The sequence below is a fragment of the Oncorhynchus clarkii genome, chromosome 5 (genome assembly GCF_045791955.1).
Source record: "Oncorhynchus clarkii lewisi isolate Uvic-CL-2024 chromosome 5, UVic_Ocla_1.0, whole genome shotgun sequence".
Taxonomy (NCBI): Eukaryota; Metazoa; Chordata; class Actinopteri; order Salmoniformes; family Salmonidae; genus Oncorhynchus; species Oncorhynchus clarkii.
Genome location: NC_092151.1, coordinates 61,969,485 through 61,990,932, shown reverse-complemented (window position 1 = coordinate 61,990,932; position 21,448 = coordinate 61,969,485). Strand labels below are relative to the sequence as shown.

The 21,448-nt window shown below is 42.1% G+C and overlaps 1 protein-coding gene across 4 annotated transcripts in view; it reads left to right on the top strand.

The window, feature by feature from the left end:
* The window catches only part of LOC139409159 (CUGBP Elav-like family member 5), a 251,431-nt gene that overhangs the window by 218,305 nt on the left and 11,678 nt on the right, over window positions 1-21,448 (top strand). The window contains exons 6-8 of one of the 4 annotated variants that reach the window (XM_071153935.1): window positions 11,578-11,724; window positions 12,677-12,700; window positions 17,300-17,465. In XM_071153935.1, coding sequence (XP_071010036.1) covers window positions 11,578-11,724; window positions 12,677-12,700; window positions 17,300-17,465 — 337 coding nt within the window. Of the gene's footprint in view, window positions 1-11,550; window positions 11,725-12,676; window positions 12,701-17,299; window positions 17,466-21,448 lie in introns of all 4 variants that reach the window. The other 3 variants (XM_071153933.1, XM_071153936.1, XM_071153934.1) reach the window with 3 other exon arrangements.

Sequence of the window (21,448 nt, the reverse complement as noted above, 5' to 3'; positions counted from 1 at the left end):
GAATGAATGGGGCCATGTATCGTGAAATTTTGAGTGAAAACCTCCTTCCATCAGCAAGGGCATTGAAGATGAAACGTGGCTGGGTCTTTCAGCATGACAATGATCCCAAACACACCGCCCAGGCAACGAAGGAGTGGCTTCGTAAGAAGCATTTCAAGGCCCTGGAGTGGCCTAGCCAGTCTCCAGATCTCAACCCCATAGAAAATCTTTGGAGGGAGTTGAAAGTCCGTGTTTCCCAGCAACAGCTCCAAAACATCACTGCTCTAGAGGAGATCTGCATGGAGGAATGGGCCAAAATACCAGCAACAGTGTGTGAAAACCTTGTGAAGACTTACAGAAAACGTTTGACCTCTGTCATTGCCAACAAAGGGTATATAACAAAGTATTGAGATAAACTTTTGTTATTGACCAAATACTTATTTTCCACCATAATTTGCAAATAAATTCATTAAAAATCATACAATGTGATTTTCTGGATTTTTTTTCTTATTTTTTTTGTCATAGTTGAAGTGTACCTATGATGAAAATTACAGGCCTCTCTCATCTTTTTAAGTGGGAGAACTTGCACAATTGGTGGCTGATTAAATACTTTTTTGCCCCACTGTATATAAAAAATTGGCCGATTAATCGGTATCTGCTTTTTTTGGTCCTCCAATAATCAGTATCGGCGTTGAAAAAAATATATATATATGAGGCAACAGTACAGAATATCACCTTTTATTTGAGGGTATTTTCGTACATATCGGTTTTACCGTTTAGAAATGAATGCACTTTATGCATCTAGTCCCCCCATTTGAGGGTGTCATAAGTGTAACCCTCTCACCAAAAGATTCAGATAAGTCAGCTTTAAAATAATGGTGAAAAGGACATCTCAGTATTTTAACTTCTAAGATATTGACTCGCTAGGGGAAAAACGAGAGGCTAGGGATATTACTAAAACATACAGTGTGTTCCGAAATTATTGCCACACTTGATAAAGATGAGCAATAATGACTACACATATTAAATAATTCAAATACTATTTTATACTAATACAATTGCTTAGAGAAAGAGATTGAGAAAAAAAGTATTACTTGTTAAACAAAAAAGGTAGGGGGTCAAAATTGACATCCCTAAGGATTTTAAAACAACTTTATTTAACTAGGCAAGGCAGTTAAGAACTAAATCTTATTTACAATGACAGCCTACCGGGGAACAGGGGGTTAACTGCCTTGTTCAGGGGCAGAACAACATATTTTTACATTGTCAGCTCAGGGATTTTATCCACCAACCTTTCATTAACTGGCCTAACGCTCTAACCACTAGGCTATCTGCACAAATTCAAAAATGTAATATTTGGTCCCATATTCCTAGCACACAATGTCCACATCAAGCTTGTGACTACAAACTTGTCGGATGCATTTGCAGTTCTTATTGGTTTTGTTTCAGGTCGTTTTGTGACCAACAGAAATGAATGGTAGATAATGTATTGTGTAATTTTGGAGTTACATTTATTGTAAATAAGATAGGAATATGCTTGTAAACACTTCTACATTAATCTGGATGCTACCATAATTGCAGATAATCCTGAATTAATCGTGAATAATGACGAGAGAGAAAGATACAGAGGGTCAAAGATCATACCCCCAAAACATGCTAACCTCTCACCATTACCAATAACAGGGGAGTTAGCATGTCTTGGGGGGTTGATCTTTGACCCACTATATAACTTTATCATTACGAGTGCACTCTTATACAACTCAATCATTGAACACTGTTCATTTTAGCAAGCTAAATTGGTGCTGAAGGTATGATGAATGATCCAGTCAAATGAATGGAAACCCAATGTTTACTTGCCTGAAGCAAACTCCTGAAACAATCATTCCAGGGCCGATGCCTATTTGTAATCCATGGCGGAAAATGCCCTGCATGCGATTGAAACGATGTCCTGTGTCATTGGAAGAAGTCCCAACTCGTCTTGGAAGAAAGCAGCTCCCAATCCAACGAAATCTAGGCTAGCTCCCATTGAAGCAACGATGGCTACACTCTCCACAGCAGGTGAATTCAGGTCAATTTGATATAGATATTTAACTAGACTTTCTCTAGAATTGTTACAGGTAAATCAAATGAATCAACAGTCTCTTTGCTAAATGCAATTCATAATTTCTTCAGATGTAAACGTTTAAACTCAACAAATAGCATCCTTCTCTCTTGCCTTCACATCTCGAGCAGCAACACCAGTTTAAGTGCCCATAAAACTGCCTTGCCACAACAAACCCAGAGTTCATACGATTGGCCTAAAAATGTAGCATTGCTCCTCATTAGCTAAACCAAACCATGTTACTTTAGATTATCTGAACTGTAAAAGTTCAAATAATTAAGTGGATGGCACGTCAAATAACTCAAATACCAAACAGTTCTTCTTAAATGATTGACAAGTCATTTAATTTGAAGTCTGCACATGAAAGCAAAAACACATCTCCTACCATTACGAATAACGGGATGTTAGCATGTTTTGGGGGTATGATATTTATGCCTCTGTAACTTTCTCACTCATGAGAAGTGACTCCAAAATAATATTATACATTATTTACCATTCGCTGTGGCACAGCGGTCTAAGGCACTGCATCTCAGTGCTAGAGGCGTCACTACAGACTCTGGTTCAATTCCGGTATCAGAACCGGCTGTGATTGGGAGTCCAATAGGGTGGTGCATAATTGGCCCAGCATTGTTGGGTTTTGGCCAGGGTAGGCCATCATTGTAAATTAACTGACTAGCCTGGTTAAATAAATTAAATAAATCACAAACAAATACATCCATCAAGTTTATAGAGTCACAAGCTTGATCTAGTCATTGCGTGCTAGGAATATGGGACCAAATACTAAACTTTTGACTAAATGTAATACACTATATAAGTGAATTTGAACAAATACTTATAACACCTTCAAATGACGGACAAGATACATGAAGTGCTTTCATTTCTAAACGGTAAAACAGATATGTATAAAATGTCCTCAAATAAAAGGTGAAATTCTGTACTATCACCTCATATGAAACATTTGATCTCAAATTCAAAATACTGGAGTATAGAACCAAATAAGTTTAATCTTCACTGTCCAAATAAATACAAGTGGCGCAGGGTGGTGGGAGGTGATGACAGGTCAGATGTGAGACCCTGACAGGCTCTCCATTCCATTCCAAGCACGCACGCCTCCTGCCTGGGCCTCGGTAGACCTCACATGGCTGAGGACGCAACACAATTAAAAATGTAAACGCTGGAGCTGTAAAGCAAATTGCTGGGATTCAGGAAGGCTGTGTCTAAGGGAAGTCCCGGAACAGAATAGGAGGGTCAAGAGTGCCGGAGAGTGTCGGAGAGCCAGGTTCATCTCCACCTGAGCTTAGGAAGGGATTGGTTCCACTTTAGACTGTGATGGAAACATTGTAGCTACAGTGCCTTCAGAAAGGATTCATACCCCTTGACTTTGTTGTGTTACAAAGTGGGATTAGATTTAATAGATTTAATTTTCATTTATTGTCAACAATCTACACAAAATACTCTGTAATGTCAACACATGTTAGAATCACATTTGGAAGCAGTTTCAGCTGTGTCTTTCTAGGTAAGTCTCTAAGAGCTTTGCACACCTGTATTGTACAATATTTGCCCAAAATTCGTGAAGCCAAGTTGGTTGCTGATCATTGCTAGAGAGCCATTTTTAAGTCTTGCCATACATTCTCATGCCGATTTAAATCATAACTGCAACTAGGCCACTCAGGAACATACAATGTCGTCTTGGTAACCAACTTCAGTGTATATTTGGCCTTGTGTTTTAGGTTATTGTCTGTTGGAAAGCAGACTGATCCAGGTTTTCCTCTAGGATTTTGCCTGTGCTTAGCTCTATTTAGTTTATTTTTATCCTAAAAAGCTCCCTAGTCCTTGACGATGACAAACATACCCATAACATGATACAGCCACTACCATTCTTTAAAATATGAAGAGTGGTACTCAGTGGTGTGTTGTGTTGGATTTGCCACAAACTTAACGCTTTGTATTCAGGATAAAAAAGGACATTTCTTTGCCACATTTTTTCCCCCATATATTATTGTAGTGACTAGGTTTATTGATACACCAACTAAAGTGTAATATTAATAACTTCACCATGCTCAAATGGATATTCAATGTCTGCTTCTTTTTTTACCCATCTACCAATAGGTGCCCTTGTTTGCAAACCATAGGAAAACCTCCCTGGCCTTTGTGGTTGAATCTGTGTTTGAAATTCACTGCTCAACTTAGGGACCTTGCAGATAATTCAATGGTACTGTATGTGTGAGGTACAGAGATGTGGTAGTCAACTAAAAACCATGTTCTACACCATTATTGCACCCAGAGTGAGTCCATGCTACGCATTATGTGACTTGTTAAGCACATTTTTACTCCCGAACCTATTTAGGCTTGCCATAACAAAAGGCTTGAGTACTTATTTATTCAAGACATTTCAGCTTTTCATTTTTAATGAATTTGTAAACATTTCCAAAAACATAATTCCACTTTGACATTTAGGGGGCATTGTGTGTAGGTCAGCGACACAACATCTCAACGTAATCCATTTTAAAATCAGGCTGTAACATAACAGGATGTGGAAAAAGTCCAGGGGTGTGAATACTTTCTGAAGGCACCGTGTCTGACAGGGAGATAGGCTAAGAGGAGAGAGTCAAAGCCCATATCGAAGTGTGATCTCGCTTTACACACACTATAAATATCATTTCTATAGAACGACAGCCAGTGTCTCAGTAATAAAATGAAATGTCTCATGCATAGTTTAATGTTAGGAGGCTACTTCACATGGATGATATATCCATGTTTCTCGTCATTAAACAATGTGCCGTAATTATGTTTAACTTGATAGTTTCTTCATATTGTTCTATTGTTTATAAGATGTCATTTTTCCCTAGTGTCACTTCCCAAGCAATTTACATTCTAATCAGAGCCTAATGGATTACACTAATTTGTTATTTTACTAACCAAGCACTAAATATACAGTGTGTGTTAAGTCATTCACGGTGGTTATTTAGTGCAGATGAATGGGAATCAGTGTATCATAATGATAATGGAGACATGAAACTACACAATAGAAAGTTTAACACTGAGCTCACTAAACAATTATCTGGAAATAGCCACACAGCTGTGTATTCCTGTTGGAGCGAGTGGAGTAGGAACTAGGAACCTTTGTTCTAGTGACTAAGCCCCCGTTTGACTAAACCAACGAGACAGGGACACCGCTAAGGCACTCGCCATGTGACACTTTGTTCTATTACAGGTTTTCTGAGTCGCAGCGGCTTATGTAAGATGACGGCAGGCGCAGGATAATTCAACCTTATTACCTTATTGCGAGGTAATGCGCTGAGACAGATGTGTAGAGTTAAGGCAATATCAAATATACAGCGTCGTTTGCAGCTTTATCTGGACCATTCACACGGGTTTGGAAAGGAACCAAGCCGGCCCTGACTGCAAAGGGAGCAGACTTCTCTTCTCTTTGAATCACAGTCCCTTTTCCCTATATTCCTGTGTAAGAACAGCTGCCCATTTTATTCCCACAGTTTTACTCCCTCTCCTGAATCCACTCTAGAGGCTCTGAGTCAGTGGGGATTCTGCCTGACACTTGGCAGCTTAAAATTGAATGAGACTTTTACTTCATAGTTCATCCACCTCTCTGCTTTGTACTGTGGAGAGAGAGATTCTACACCGGGATATCTTGAAAATGTGCAATACAGTAAATTGGGTAGGCATGGGAACAAACATAGGAATGGACATGGAAAAGAATGGTGTCAACAGCCACGCAAATCATAGACTGTTCTCTCTGCTACCGCAAGGCAAGCGGTAGTCGATGCACCAAGTCTGGAACCAACAAGACACTGAACAGCCTCTACCCCCAAGCCCCCCTACCCGGACTATCTGCATTGACCCTTTTTGCACTAACTTTTTTGACTCATCACGTACACTGCTGCTACTGTTTACTATCTGTCCTGTTGCCTAGTCACTTTTACCCCTGCACATTGACTCAGTACTGGTACTCCCTGTTGTGTATTTATTCCTTGTGTTATTTTTTTTCTATAATTGTTCTATTTTTCACTCTGCACTGCTGGGAAGGGCCCGTGAATAAGCATTTCACTGTTAGTCGGCACCTGTTGTTTATGAAGCATGTGAAAAATACAATGTGATGTTGGCACATAAAGTGAATGGCTTGTATGATGACGAAAACAGAAATAAAGAGCTCGTGCCTGGAGCGGCTGTCATTTCCGCAGAGAGGAGAGAGAGGGGGTTATTAGGGAGTCATCCAGATATGTTTAACCTTTCCACCTTTCATATTAGAGGCTGAGAGTGTGGTGCAGTGGCACGATGGCTGCTAGTAAATCCACTGTAAGTCTTCCAGGGACTCTGAAGATCCTGGAGTTCATGCAGCAATTTGAAGGTGCCGAGGCACTGCCGGAGCTCTGGGTTCAGACAGAATCCACCCTGATCAATACAACCAATCTGGGAGAGCCAATAGCTGGGCAGAGACACAGACCTCAATCTGGATAGAATAGGAGAGAACAGAACAGGAGACCGACTAGGAGCTGCATTGGCATTGCACTCACACGCTCAAACCACAATTAACCACACTTCCATATGCAAGCACACTCCAGACTGCTTGACAGAACAGGAAGGAGCTCGGGCTGCAGCGTCCCCTCTCTTCGTTGCTCGCAGACAACTTAATACCTTCAGATTATAAATTCCAACCCTGCCCAAGAACCTGGGAGCCTGAGCAGGAGAGGAAACGCACCACGAGTCTCATTATCAAACCAGCTAGTCCTTTAATAGCTTTTTTAGTGCTGTGGGGTAGAATATTCACTGTTTACCACTGCTGCACATTCCTGTATTGCAGTCCCGCATCCCTTCTCCCAGACTCGCCTAAAGGTATACACCATAATAATGTTAAAAGAACAGATAGTAAAAGCTGGGCAGACACAACACAAGGCCCTTCTACCAGAATGACTGGGCTGTGTAACCTTGTATGGACTCTCACTCCAGATTATGGACTGTGGATCTGGAGAGGAGACGAGGGGGAGGATGAGTGTGTGTTCCCTCTTTCAGATGTTTTACCCTCGCCCTACTACCTAGGAGTGCATGCACTTCATTGTTAAGTCATACAATGCACTTAATGAGGAGGGGCCTAATGTGGTGCCGGTGGTGAGGAGAGGCAGCTTTGTGAGGCCGTGCACTTATGGCCAGCCATCCGTCAGGGGAAGATGGGATAAGGGGATAGTGAAAAGACAGGGAACATAGAGGAGGTAGAAGAAGAAAAAATCTTCCACTCCACTGACTATCTTTTAGCATCTCTGGCAACCTGCAAATCACGCCTACATAAGCAGAGAGCCAAGCCCCGAGCCAGATTGTTAAGCCTGGAAATTAAATGTGATTGACACATTTTCAACCCCCTCAGCGGCTGAATTTAGAGAGAGATGGGGAGAGAGAGAGAGAGAGAGAGAGAGAGAGAGAGAGAGAGAGAGAGAGAGAGAGAAAAATGAAAAACTTCCTCACCTCCCCAATGTGTAGTTGGGAGCCTAGGGAACAGTATCCCCACTGTGGCTCACCACACAACCTCCCGACCCCCCCCCCCCCCCAAGCCCAAACACCTCCCAGTTGGCTCCCGAGCCCTACCCAACCCCCACCGCCACTCGCTGCTATTATTGACAATCTCACATCAATTTCAGGGAGCCTCTTATCTCAAATGACGCACAACCTTTCTACACTGTCAGATCAGAGTAATATTTCGGCCTTTTATATGGATCGATTGGGCAGTTTTGGGGGGGGAGGGGGAGGCAAGGCTGAGCGAATGAAAGGTCAAATGTAGCGCTAAATCATTTGAAGATTCTTAATGAATGGTGTGTGGCAGACACCTGCTGGTTTGAGAGAGAGAGAGAGAGAGAGAGAGAGAGAGAGAGAGAGAGAGAGAGAGAGAAAGAGAGAGAGAGAGAGAGAGAGAGAGTGAGAGAGAGAGACTTAGAAGAGCGCCTTCACCAAGGTCAATAAGTGCTTACTGGTGCCCATGCCAATCTTAGCCCCTTCATCTCAAATAATCATATGTCGCTTGTTTTGGAACCTTTCTTGAATGGCTGGACCAAGGTTAAACCCCAAGAACTTTCTTGGAAAAAGAGTGAACTATGTATTAATGCACAATATACTTGTTAGGCCTAAATGACATGGAATTATAAATAGATGGAAGGTTTATGGTTGTATCTGAAAAGAGGACATTACAGATAGAAGTAGAGCTGGTTGATATGACTCTACATACCTACTTATGTATGCAGACCGCAAACACACAGACACAATATCATCAATAAGACAAATGTCCAATCATGTAGTATCTGGAATGCTATAAAACTGTGAGCTTGATGTTCGATGAGAGGAGCTTTCTAATATTGATGTTAACAACAGGCCTAATGTCAAATGAGCAGTGTATGCTGAACAATTAAACCATCCAATCACATTATCATGCATGACTTGTTTCAGACTTGATCATTTAACTCGAGTTCATTATCTAAACATTATCTAAACATATACTGACGTGCTCAAATTTGTTGGTACCCCAGAATAGTCCAATGTTTTGTTCTTATCCATTCTTGGGTGCTTTTAGCTGTGTGCTTTGGGTCATTATCATGACCTGCGACTGAGACAGAGCTTTCTGACACTGGGCAGTACGTTTTGCTCCAGAATGCCTTGATAGTCTTGAGATTTCATTGTGCCCTGCACAGATTCAAGGCACCCTGTGCCAGGCGCAGCAGAGCAGCCCCAAAACATAACCGAGCCTCCTCCATGTTTCACTGTAGGTATGGTGTTCTTCTCTTTGAAAGTTACATATTTGCGTCTGTGAACATAGAGCTTATGTGACTTGCCAAAAAGCTCCAGTTTTGACTCATCTGTCCAAAGGACATTCTTTCAGAAGGATTGTGGCTTGTCAATATGAATTTTAACAAGCTCCAGTCTGGCTTTTTTTATGTTTTTCTTTCAAAAGTGGAGTCCTCCTGGGTCTTCTTCCATGGAGCCCACTTTCGCTCAAAAAGCAACGGATGGTGCGATCAGAAACTGACGTACCTTCACCTTGGAGTTCAGCTTGTATCTCTTTGGTAGTTATCCTTCATTTTTTTTCTACCGTTCGCACTCTCCTTCTGTTCAATCTGGGGTTGACTTTCCTCTTGCGGCCACGCCCAGGGAGGTTGGCTACTGTTCCATGGACCTTACACTTCTTAATAATATTTGCAACTGTTGTCACAGGAACATCAAGCTGCTTGGAGATGGTCTTGTAGCCTTTACCTTTACCATGCTTGTCTATTATTGTCTTTCTGATCTCCTCAGACAAATCTCTCATTTTGCTTTCTCTCGTCCGTGTTCAGTGTGGTGCACACAATGATACCAAACAGCACAGTGACTACTTTACTCTGGTCCATGTTCAGTGTGGTGACCACAATGATACCAAACAGCACAGTGACCACTTTTCTCCATTTAAATAGGCTGATTGACCGATCACAAGATTGGAGACGTGTGATACTAATTAAAGAAACAAATCAGTTTGAAATATCACTATAATCCAATTATTTATTATATTTTCTAAGGGGTACCAACAAATGTGTCCAGGCCATTTTAGAATATCTTTGTAGAATAAGCAATAATGAATCTCTTTTCACAGCTTCTTTGCTTTATTCTATGACGTACCAAAGGCATGCAAGTATACATGATAAAAATAGCTTTTAATTTCAGCACTTTTCAGGAGGAATTAAGTATTATTTCAATGAGCTGTAAGGGTACCAACAAATTTGAGCACATCTGTATGTACAGTTGAAGTCGGAAGTTTACATACACTTAGGTTGGAGTCATTAAAACTCGTTTTTCAACCACTCCACAAATGTCTTGTGAACAAACTATAGTTTTGGCAAGTCGGTTAGGGCATATACTTTGTGCATGACACAATAATTCACTATATCACAATTCCAGTGGGTCAGAAGTTTACATACACTAAGTTGACTGTGCCTTTAAACAGCTAGGAAAATTCCAGAAAATGATGTCATGGCTTTAGAAGCTTCTGATAGGCTAATTGACATCATTTAAGTCAATTGGAGGTGTACTTGTGGATGCATTTCAAGGCCTCTTCAAACTCAGTGCCTCTTTGCTTGACATCATGGTAAAATCAAAAGAAATCAGCTAAGACCTCAGAAAAGAAATTGTAGACCTCCACAAGTCTGGTTCATTCTTGGGAGCAATTTCCAAACGCCTGAAGGTACCACGTTCATCTGTACAAACAATAGTACGCAAGTATAAACACCATGGGACCACACAGCCGTCATACCACTCAGGAAGGAGACACATTCTGTCTCCTAGAGATGAACGTACTTTGGTGCGAAAAGTGCAAATCAATACCAGAACAATAGCAAAGGACCTTGTGAAGATGCTGGAGGAAACAGGTACAAAAGTATCTATATCCACAGTAAAACGAGTCCTATATCGACATAACCTGAAAGGCCGCTCACAAGGAAGAAGCCGCTGCTCCAAAACCGCCATAAAAAAGCCAGACTGTGGTTTGCAACTGCACATAGGGACAAAGATCGTACTTTTTGGAGAAATGTCCTCTGGTCTGATGAAACAAAAAGAAAACTGTTTGGCCATAATGACCATCATTATGTTTGGAGGAAAAAGGGGGAGGCTTGCAAGCCGAAGAACACCATCCCAACCGTGAAGCAAGGGGGTGGCAGCATCATGTTGTGGGGGTGTGAGGGACTGGTGCAAAGTGAATGGCATCATGAGGAAGGACAATTATGTGGATATATTGAAGCAACATCTCAAGACATCAGTCGGGAAGTTAAAGCTTGGCCGCAAATGGGTCTTCCAAATGAACATTGACCACAAGCATACTTCCAAAGTTGTGGCAAAATGGCTTAAGGACAACAAAGTCAAGGTATTGGAGTGGCCTTCACAAAGCTCTGACCTCAATCCTATAGACAATTTGTGGGAAGAACTGAAAAAGCGTGTGCAAGCAAGGAGGCCTACAAACCTGACTCAGTTACACCAGCTCTGTCAGGAGGAATGGGCCAAAATTCACCCAACTTATTGTGGAAAGCTTGTGGAAGGCTACCTGAAACGTTTGACCCAAGTTAAACAATTTAAAGGCAGTGCTACCAAATACTAATTGAGTGTATGTGAACTTCTGACCCACTGGGAATGTGATGAAAGAAATAAAAGCTTAAATAAATCTCTCTCTACTATTATTCTGACATTTCACATTCTTAAAATAAAGTGGTGATCCTAACTGACCTAAGACAGGGAATTGTTACTCGGATTAAATGTCAGAATTTGTGAAAAACTGAGTTTAAATGTACTTGGCTAAGGTGGATGTAAACTTCCGACTTCAACTGTCATAGCCAACAGTGACTGACTATGTGGCGTGTTATGTTGATGATGATGTTGATACACTAACTGCTGTGTGGAGGCGTTGCGGACAGAGGAGGGTTGGTTGGTTAAGTGTGCGGTCCCTCTCTCCTCAGAACGGCTCCGATTCTCTCCCCCCCCAGGGCGCGTCCTCCAGCCTGGTGGTGAAGTTTGCCGACACCGACAAGGAGCGCACCATCCGCCGCATGCAGCAGATGGTGGGCCAGTTTGGCATCTTTAACCCAGCCATCGCCCTTCCCTTCAGCACCTACAGTACCTACGCACATGCAGTGAGTTAACTAGCACAACCCCCAACCCTCCGTACCCCTCTGACCCCACTAACACCATCCACACACGCAGTGAGTTAACTAGCACGACCTCCAACATTTCATATCCCTCTTACCTCTCCCAACCCCCAACTATCTGTATCCCTCTTACCCCCCAACACCCCCGAGGGCAGAGCACCGTACACACACGGCAGACCCCAGGCTCTTTGATGAGCTCACCCAGCCCACGCTGCTTTTCCCACTGCCCTTTCGTCTCCCCGGGGCCCCGGAGCTGCACCAGGGGCCAGAGATGACTCCGAATATTCCATAGGAACCTTATCTCCACACAAACCTCTTTAGCCTGCATACAGAGTTACTGCCGTTTGAAGGGAGCTGAAATGGAATGAAGAAAAGGGTTCCGTCTGACACCGATAAATACCTCAACCTCAGTCACATCAGACTGCATAAATCTACACAGTATGTATATATTTATAAAATAACGGAATTCTTAATTTATTTACTTTGCACGCACGGGCAGATTTTATTTTTTATTCTCTAAATGCCAGGATTAATTGTTGAGGCTGCCCAGGTCTCGGGGGTTTATTCATTTCCCTCATTTTCTTATCACAGGCATGGTGGCCAGTATGAAAAGTGCAAATTGACTGTCCCAGAGTAATTGCGAGGCCATCTCTGTCCTCTCTCCAGTAAAACTCCTGCCTTCATTACAATTCATGAAATGCAGCCCATCCCCAGGAAATGTGGAGAAATGCTAATGTTTCAGGAGTGGTGGAGGTGGTGGTGGTCTGCTGGGAGAGCATTGTGTCCTGCTCAGGTTGTCCATGACTCTTATTTACTGTGGCAGAGCCCCACGCACCCCGTCACACACACTACACTACGCATTCAGACAACACACAGACAGCTACACACTCTGTCACCAACTCTATGCCACACAACAACATGTGTCTTGTTTTTCCAGGCACTGCTGCAGCATGACAATGAGGTGGGTACATGCCAATCCATTGCTAAAGTTTTGTGAATGGTAGTTTCTAGTCATGTTATAGATATTTGATCATTATAGTTAGTTATTAGGTATTAGTTATTCATATACAGTCTTTATTAGTTATAGTTATTTGAAGTTTAAAAAAATAGTGGGATTTATGGATACAATTGGTCAAATTGTATTTTTTCAAGACTACAGTGACAGATACCATTGTAAGTGAAATTCTCCATGAGATATGAATCATACTGTATATTGTAATGCTTTGAGGTTGTACAACGTTCTGTTATGAGATCATTTCAACCCTCAGGTATGTTGTAATGAATGTATAGCCTACAGCTAGTTTTGTTTTATTCCACTATATACATTATGTCTAATGAATTCCATTACTTGTAATGTACTTTCATTTGGCACAGGAACAATGTCATTTTTCTTCAGTGTTGGGTTTCCACTAATGCAGTTTTGATTGAATAGCAGACACAAACTTAGATGCTTATTGCAGCATGTGACAGCCTTTGCTCTCTATTGGGTTGGAATTAACTGCAACAGAGTGATACACCTTAAATGTTTCTTTACTCTATGAAAAACTATTATACCAAGAACAAAACCCGCAATGACACAGAATGACTATCTCAAAAGCCTCTTTATATGTACCAGTGGAGGCTGCTGAGGGGAGGACGGCTCATAATAACGGCTGGAACGGAGTCAGTGGAATGGTATCAAACACATGGAATCCACGTTTCATGTGTTTGATACCATTCCATTAATGCCATTCCAGGCATAATTTTGAGCTGTCTTCCCTTCAGCAGCCGCCACTGATATGTGCTCCTCCATCCATATGTTTACCAGTGTATGTATAGCTAGCAGGGTATGGAATACAGACATCTACAGGGACGGTATATATCCACAGTACAGTAAATGGCAAATTCAAAGAGCTATTTCACAAATACAGCAGTGGATAGGATTATAGAGTTGAGCTGACAGCCCGTAAATTGGATTTTAGTCAATCCAGGAGAGAGAAGGGGGGGGGGGGGGGTGAACACAAATTGTAGGGGTACAACACTGACAAAAATGAGAAATGTGCCGTTTTCAAGATAGACACAGCACTGTTCTGACAGACAACATCCCATTTGCAAACGTGATTTCACGAAACACAAGGAGAGAGGAAGTTATTCCCATACCATTCCAAATGGCTGATTATAGTTGTTGTAAAGAAGCAGTGTAAAAACACGATAAAGCAGCTACCCATTATTTCCTGTCAACTGTTGCCTGTCAATACACATGGAGCATATTTGTACACAATTTGATTTGTGTCACACTTCTCTCATCTCAAGCCACGTGTATATTCCTGAGAACAGCCATTTCAGCTTTCTGTTTCTGAAATGCTATACACGCCATTTCAGTGTGGGAATGGAAGGCTTGAAAATGTGCGACACTAGAGGCACAACATCACCAAAGAATGTGTATTCGATTGAATCGAATAAAAATGAATGGTTTAAGAAAACAGTAGTTTTAACAGTGAGCTAATGGTGAAGTTGCGTGTGGGTGGATATGCAGGAGGTGCATGGTGAGTGTACTCCTCACATTGACAAACATCGCCCCCTGTTGGAACTAGTCAGAATATACAGGATATAATTGATCCTATTCACCACAACCCAACCCAACACAAATCAGGAAACGATCAAATCTAAAGTGTTTCACAATAAATTCAGCTATATCATAATAAAAAAGAGCTTACAAGTGATATTGAAATGATTTGCCTCGACTGTACCTTACCAACACCTTGAGCGATTGCATTGCACAAGCAGGAACTATGCACAGCCAATAACGAGGAGGATGTGTTATATTATGCATTCATTAAAGGTCACAAATATAAGAAGATAGAAAATTGTTATTTAGGTAAGGCTACTGTACGGATCTTGACATTTCCTAGAAAATGACCTTATAAGTGGGACACCCTCCCATACCAACTGCCCAAATCTTCATCAACACACACACCAAAATGATGAAACATGAAACAAACCCTATTAAAACCCCACTAAGGAAACACACCATAGCATGATGGTAACAAATGAAGCCCTTAAGCTCAGGCCAGGCAATTGCAGTGGACTCTATTGTCTTCAGGTTCTCTCTGCTGGAGTGCACACCAGTCTGCAGTTTCAGGCAATCTGCAGGTCCAGGACCTCAATAACTGGGGTCTTCTCTTTCACTCGCTCCATTTCCCCCTCCCTCACTCCCCCAATCTTCTCCTCCTCCTCGGTGCCCGTTCAGGACTGGCTGGAAGGGTCACATGTGACAGTGCTGAGAGTCAGCGAGTCACAGAGCAGTGCTATAGAGATAATTGCCATGTGATAGAGGTGATTGCCTGCTGGCACCAGGGGAGAATAATGCCATCAGGTTGCAATAAAGAAGCAGATGCCTGACACTAAATGGATGCTGTAGCACGGGCAACTTTTTTCCCTGCTTCTTTTCTTCTGCCTTCGTTTCTTTTCTTTCCATTCCAGAGCGAGAAAAGGTTATGGCCATGATGATGAAGATTCAGTTCAATGCAATGTAGCTCTTTGTCTGCCACAGACATTTTGCTAGCTACTGCCAAGGATAAATAAGAAGAAATATACTCTAGAAACGGCTTTTGAATATGGATGAAAGTCTTAGAAGAAAAGAAAAACACATGAATAGTAGAAAATGACTGAATATCTCTGTCAACAGTTCCAGTTGGTGGACAGAGGCTTTTTTATCAGAGCCAGTTTGTATTACCCACTTCATTCCAACATAATTACATGCTTCAGCTTCCAATTTGCTGCATTTTAATTCTGAAAAAAGCATCACTGAATGCCATGTTGTTATCCATGACAATCTGGCAGCTGGCATGAAGGACTGCATTATCTATGCATGTAAAGTCACAGCTATACGGAGACCTTCTGCCTCAGTCTGTTATTCTACCATCTAGGCCTGCTGCAGCTTCCATCAACTTGTATAGGCCACTGGCAAATGGGTTGCAAGGTTATTAGAGTCCCCAAGTCCCCAACTCCTATTGAAAGCAGGCAGAAGATCCTGAGAGGGGGACAAAAGCCACTGACTTGTGTGACAGTATGCTCTGATACGGGGGCCAATCAGATCAGAGGCCATTTACCCCAAAACTCCGACCCCAGTCTAAACTTAATGAGGGCATTAACACCATCTCTATCCCACACCAACCACAGCTCTCACATTGACTTCTTATCATTGTTTGTTTTCTTGGTCGTGCTTTTTAGTTCTCCATGCCGCCCCTTTTTCCAAACCCCTAAAAGCTCAATTTATCTTATTCCGAGCAAAATGGATGATCCCCATTTGTCATGTTGATAAAATTATGCAAATGACAAAAGGAGTTAATAGATAGTGGTGGTAAGGCATGTGGCTAATGGATGAGGTGCCAGCGGCGCCCGTTTTGTGGCAGGACAGCCGCTTTTAGGTTACCTGACAGGGGCATTGAGGGAAAATAATTGGCTTTTCCTATCCAGGGACTCCATGCAAATACAGGGAGAGTGGCATCTTCTGCCTCAGCCGCACAATATCGTCATTAACATCAGAGCTAGCTAGTTGCAAAGGCATTTGATTTCTGCTTAGCTGAGTCAGACTGGGGGTGCCAATCCACTTTTTCAACAGGACGGAGGGCGCTGTGGGATATTAAACAGGAATGGGATTGTCCGATTGTGTCCATGTTTTTCCTACACATACCTGCATTCCTTATCGTGAATTAGATGCCCTACAAAATAACATTGATTTCCCAGATAAACCCACTGGTCCAGAGGTTGTAAACACCTTCGTACAATGATGGATTTTCTCTGGAATTAGGCCCTCAGTATCTGAGACGGAGTGCAGAAATACTAGACGTGTGTGGGTATATTCTAGGCAGTATTGGATAGAGAATGGGTTTATCTGTGTGTTCGTGCTAAGTGGTGTCAGCCTAGTTCTTTATCACTGTGTCCAGTGTAAATGGACTGTCATTACAGGTTGCTGCTCGTGACACGCCAGTGGCACCGCAGCAAGTTAAAAAGAGCCCAGCGAGCGGAGCCACAGAGATGTCACTGCCCCTCCACTTTACCTTACACAACCAGAGAGGGACACACAGAGAAGTTTGACAAAGGAAGATAAATGCAATTCAATTCTGCCTCTGAACTTTCCCAGGTCCCTAGAGACAGGAATAATGTGCACATGTCAATCCGTTGATTTGAATGAGCCCAACAGACAGCTATTGAAAGATTCCTACAGCTGCTGACAGCCCTCCGACTGTGAGGAAAGACAGATTCACTAAACATAGGTTGACAGACTTCCCCCCCCTTCCTTTCTTTTATTCCGCTCTACTTTCCATGCACTATACACCCATCAACCCCATCTATACCTCCCTCTATAACTTTCCTATGCTACTCTCTCTCCCTCTCCCCCCCACCTCTCTCTCTCTCGCTCCCTCTCTTCCTCATACTTTCTTCGGTCACTTTTCTCTCTCTCTCATCTCTCGCTTTATTCTAATTCCCGCTCACCGCCCATCCCTCATTTCCCTCCCTTCTCCCTCCCTCTATACTAACCTCTCTCCCTATCTCTCCCTCCCTCCTGTTCCCCCAGCTCATGCAGCAGCAGGCAGCCATCATGGCAGCGAGCCACGGGGGCTACCTGACGCCCAGCATGGCCTTCCCCGCCACCCAACTCCACCAGATGGGGGCACTCAGCATCAACGGCCTCCCACCCAACTCCATGACCCCGGTGTCTGGGGAGTTCCACCAGGCACTGGGTAAGCAATGCGTTTCATTCCCTTTGGGTGAGTGGGTGTAAGTGTGTGTGTGTGTGTGTTTATGTGTGTGGGTGGGTGGAGTTTGGGAGATGGGGGGGAGGAAGAGGGAAGAGAGAACTCAGACTGCAGCAAGGCCAAGAGAAAAGAGGAAATGCCTGCCTACTGATAATCCAAAATTATTCCGTTGGAGAAAAAAGAAAAGAAAAATACATTTGATGTGATTTGCATATTTATGTTGTGTATGCAGATATATTTTGGTGCGGTAAATCGAATCGGGAGCATAATAGATACGTTTACAGGTACAGGCACTAATTTCTCCTCCGTCTTTTGACCTTGTGCTTTGAAACACTTACACGGGATCTGCATGCACTTCCCTCAGTTTTCCATTACAAACGGCCCCATCATTCTATACAGACACATTACAGGGAGCGCAGCAGAGGACTTTGAGATAGCTACCGCATAACATTAGCTTATTCAGCAATATTTCATTTTTTGTGAAACTGAGGAACCCACAAGATCCTCTCTCACAAAGCATGCATCAAAATGAATAATACAAATTCTAAGTCTTTGTTGTGTTTATTTGTATATTTCCCCTGACATTGCAGTATAGTGAGTTTGGTAACTGTATAACATTATAACTGTATAGCTGTGAGGGAATCAACAGTCAAGATTACGCATCTGTCTGACATGACCCATTTTAAAGCACATTTACGTTCTACTCTGAATATCTATATCACAGGTTAGAATGCTTTCTGTCAGTGACCATCTCTCTCTCTCGCATGACTGAATGCATGCATGTATATCTGATGGAACATGCCAATATGCACATTCTGTGTACTGTATATATGCACTAAGTTAAGCATGGTAGTGGTGGAGGCTGGAGAGGAGCTATTTGTCAAATATTTACAGTGACATTTTTTTTTATGCAAAGTGGGCACTTTTTTTTACACAGGTAATCAATCAAAGGCAGTGATTAAAAGTTTAGCTGCGGTGCTTCTTCTTCGTTGGTAATACAGGACAGAATTCCACTGCATTGTATGTGTTCAGTATTTATACTGAAGCCTGACTGCAGTATAGTGCTACTGTGATGAAAGACCAAGAGACAGGATCCCCACATGCACTTCATTATGCACACATTGTATGGACTATGTATGCAGCAAATACATAATACTGATTTGAAATATACATAAGTGCATAATCAATACTGAGCCATATCAGATATTCATTTCATATACATTTAACCTTTTCAAAGGGCTTCATAATACTGCACCCCCTTGTTCGAGAGAGCAATCCACTATGTTATAATCATAAGAAAAATAGGCTATTGCAGGGGGGTTGGAATCAATGGCTTATCAATCTGCAATGCAAGGAGCTTAATGAACTGGCCTTTGGTATTGAAAAGAGCTCACCATGGTGTGTGTTCCCTCTCAGAAATCCGAGAAGCGCTGAAATATGTCTAGCATTTGACACGCTTCTGTGTAAGCTACAGTCTGCTGATTACTTTTATTATTGAATCCAATGCATTATTAATCACTGCAAGAGAGAGAGTTTCCAAGGACTACAATAAATATGAAAGGAATTTTGATTCCATTCATTGGAGTCTGTGCTGATAGGCAGCAGACTGGTGTATGTATGCAACAGCCTCCCCTTTCACATGTCTACTGGTGCCATGACTTATTTAAAGTTCATTGAAGGAGCACATAACATTACTGGCAAGGCTGTCTGTTTAAGGGAGCTGAGAGCCACTTAGAGACTTTGAGACTCATGCAGTGAATAAGTGGAATAATTCATTGTAATGTTAGAGACATGCTTTCATGTTCTTTACTGATGCTGGCCCACAAAGTTGTCTCATCGACTCTCCATATCTTGACACAATGCATTGCCACTATACTTAGATTTGTCAAAAAAAATTCAGCAGTGCCAAATATGCGGCTTAGACATCAAATATAGAAAAGTTTTAGCCTCTATGTTCATAACCTTAGCCTAAATCTCCTTAATAACCCGAAGAAGTCCATTGGATGATGACAGGCGCCTCGCTAAGTCCCACAATGCAGTGCCTGAATTACCATAAATTACAAACAGTGTCGTAAAAATGACCATTCAAAGCCTGGCTGATCTTGAGGTAAACGTGGTGCATTACCCTCTCTTTTAATGATCTGAATCACCTCTGCGCACGCCTGCCTATCACAACATAAAGCTTGTGCACCACAGCAGAAAAAGTTTAAAACGCCAGAGATGTTAAGGGGTGCTTTCTGAAAACAATGAAACACCCATTTGATCAACAGATGTAAAGCATTTCAGCTTGATGGCGTATAAGCAGCCTGCCAGATGGTTGACTTGATTAGAGAATGTATCCTTACAATGATGCATGATGATGCTTTTTGACAATAATGTTCAGCAGGTGCACTTCCTGAGCTTCAAGAGAAACAAAAATGAAACAAACAAAAAATGCCGATCCCAGGGGGATAGATATGGGGAGGGGAACGGCAGTCCTTTGTTAGGTCGATCACATGACCAGGAAGTGTGTAATCAAAATCACATAATGTTACGTTCCAGAGCGCTGCTCTACATGGGCTGAATACATCCATTACATACATATAGGGCCCTGCCTAACCACACTCCCATTCAATTCAGCCCTGATTGTGTTATTGATGGAAGTGGGTTTGGATTGGGGTCAAAAACATGATGCAGGACAATTCCAGAGTGACTAATGCCACAGTTGAAGCAAATGAGCTGTTTGACATAGTGTTTGTGACCCCCAGAAGGGCTCTGAGCAGCACCACGCCTCAGTGGGAACGCCTGCCTGCCTGGGCTCAGGGCGGCCTCACCTTGGGTAGCTGTGTGTCACGTTCGCCATGGGATACCAGCTCAGACAGAATACCCCCTTTGGCACAAGCCACATTCATTTTACCAGGGTTGCTGCGTACAGACCACTATATCGAATCACATTTTATACAATATGTACCATATATAGTCTCAGCATCATCTAATAGAACTCCATTTTGGACTTTTTAAGGACTTTACCACATTAACATGAATAACACCTTTTAATGACAAAAAGTAATTTTCAGTAGCATTAGTAGTTCTCTTGGAATTGTAATCTACACCCTTTAAAACATTTTAGACCTTTCTTCATTCACGTTTGAACAACCAGAACAGTTTGAGTGCAGTTTGCCCTCCGAGTACGAACGCACCTAGTTTTTGAATCAATAAATGAAAACATCTGTTATGAATTCTTATTTCTTGCTTCGCTGAGAGACAGTCCGTGTGTTCATATTGACTGTCCTGCTCTCCAAAATGGGTCCAGTGCTCCTTGTTGATTTGAATGTATAACTAGCATAATAAATACTCTTCTGCTTCTTTCTCAGTGCAATCACAACAATTTTCCCAAAGAACAGACGGTAATAACGTAAATGTAATTATGCTTTCATAACATAAAACCAAGTGGAATATGTAGTATACTCACTTCATGGTATAATAACCTTAGAAAGCTGACAGGTAAAACCGAGTTGTGAAATATAAGCAATCTCTTGACCCGTAGTTTCCTATTGACCCATTCTGGAGTGCAAAACAACATGTCATTATTATGGGACAATGCATTCAGTAAACAGGCATATGTAAACAGGCACATGCTTGTGTGTGCATTGTAAACACGCTATGAATATGATTTTCACAATGCGAGGCTATATGTCCACTGGAGTATAAAATGAAATGACTTGTTATGTATGGCACCGTATGGAGTACAATATTTCTCCTACTCTAGCTAGAAAGACATTAGTTGAGGTCTGCTCATGTTTAAGAACATAATATTTGCCAGTAACGGTAGTTCATGGAATGGTATGGTTGTGTGGAAAGTAATATGCAGGAAAATGGAATCAGATTCTCAGTATATTCTTCGTAATCCACTCATGCCTTAGATAGGTAGGTACTGTATCTACGAACAAGTTTTCGAGCACTTTCGGCCTCTTCTCTCCCTCAGAGCT